The following is a 1,326-nucleotide window of genomic DNA, read 5'->3' as shown; positions in this document are numbered from 1 at the left end:
GGGCATGTACAAACATCGACGTGTGGCCATCAAGAAAATTATACGCGAGAAATGTGAGAAGCTATCTCAAATCCGGATGTTCATTCGAGAGATTACGCTCATGGGAGCACTGAAACATGAACGCATCGTGGAATTCATCGGCGTTGCATGGGATTCTCTCCGAAACTTAAGTGCTGTGACGGAATACATGGAACGAGGTGATTTACGAGATGTTCTTCACATTTTAAAGCACCGAGAAAGCACAGTCGACAATGGACTAACGTGGCAAGACAGAAAACTCACCATTGCACTTCACATCGCAGAAGGACTCGCGTACATGCACTCGCTGAATCCCAAGGTCATTCACCGTGATCTCAAGTCCAAGAACGTGCTACTGAACAACGCCTATGAGGCCAAACTCAGCGACTTTGGAGTATCTCGAGAACGTCAAGTGGCTAACGTCGCTGACGTGCCTGGTCGATTCATGACTCCAGGTGTTGGTACGTCGTTTTGGATTGCTCCAGAAGTCTTGTTGGGAAGAGATTACGACGAACGAGCAGATATTTTCTCCTTTGGTGTCGTGCTCTCCGAGATCGACACAGACGACTACCCATACTGGAACTCTGGTACCCCAGCACAAGACAACCCCGACGAACGGCGTTCACAGGAAAAGAAAATACTCGAGAAAGTGGCACTTGGCTCGTTGCGCCCGACATTCTACAACGATTGTCCGCCAGGAGTCTTAGCGCTGGCGTCAAGATGTCTCGAAGGAAGGCCAACCAACCGACCAAGCGCATCAGAAGTCGTGCTCACGATCAAGGAACTGATGCGCGAGATGAACTTCGACCCCAAGTCTCAGCTGGAACCCGAACCAGATCAAATTGTCACGGATGGCTTCCTCTCAAGAGCGTAAGCTAGCCGTTATATCTATCCGGGAGTTATGAAATACATAACGAAATAGAGTGAATACTTCTGACAAAAGACAAAACTACAAAAAATGATCCACTTGTTTCAGCTTAGGGAGCATCCAACCACAGAGAATTATGCAGTAATCTTCTGCTTCTTCAGTGCCGCCTCGTCAGTCTCCCCAGGCTTGACCGTTGAGTTTACTGGCACGTTCTTCTTTGAATCACCAACACTCACCGGCTTCATTTTATAAACCGGTAACGGAGAGGCCCCTGCAACGCGCTCAAAAGCCGCCGTGTCTTCCTGCAAGTACGATCTGCCCACAATAACAGCAACAAATGTATAAGCTTAAACTAAAGAAGAGCTCAGATAGTTTAGGCAAAAACTCACGTGACAAAAGTCTTCAAATGTTCCTTTCCACCAAGTTCGTGCTCACTTTTA

General features: G+C 47.7%; 1 protein-coding gene across 1 annotated transcript; it reads left to right on the top strand.

Annotated features, from left to right (window-relative positions):
- Positions 1-4: 4 nt before the first annotated feature.
- On the top strand, positions 5-892 carry PITG_19256 (protein kinase, putative; the record flags this gene model as incomplete). The annotated part of the gene is made up of 1 exon (XM_002997151.1): positions 5-892. The coding sequence occupies one exon, from the start codon at positions 5-7 to the stop codon at positions 890-892; it is 888 nt and encodes a 295-aa protein (XP_002997197.1).
- Positions 893-1,326: the final 434 nt, after the last annotated feature.

The sequence above is a fragment of the Phytophthora infestans genome, genomic scaffold (genome assembly GCF_000142945.1).
Source record: "Phytophthora infestans T30-4 supercont1.84 genomic scaffold, whole genome shotgun sequence".
Taxonomy (NCBI): Eukaryota; Oomycota; class Peronosporomycetes; order Peronosporales; family Peronosporaceae; genus Phytophthora; species Phytophthora infestans.
Note: the sequence above shows the minus strand (reverse complement) of the source record. Positions and strands in the feature narration are given on the sequence as shown.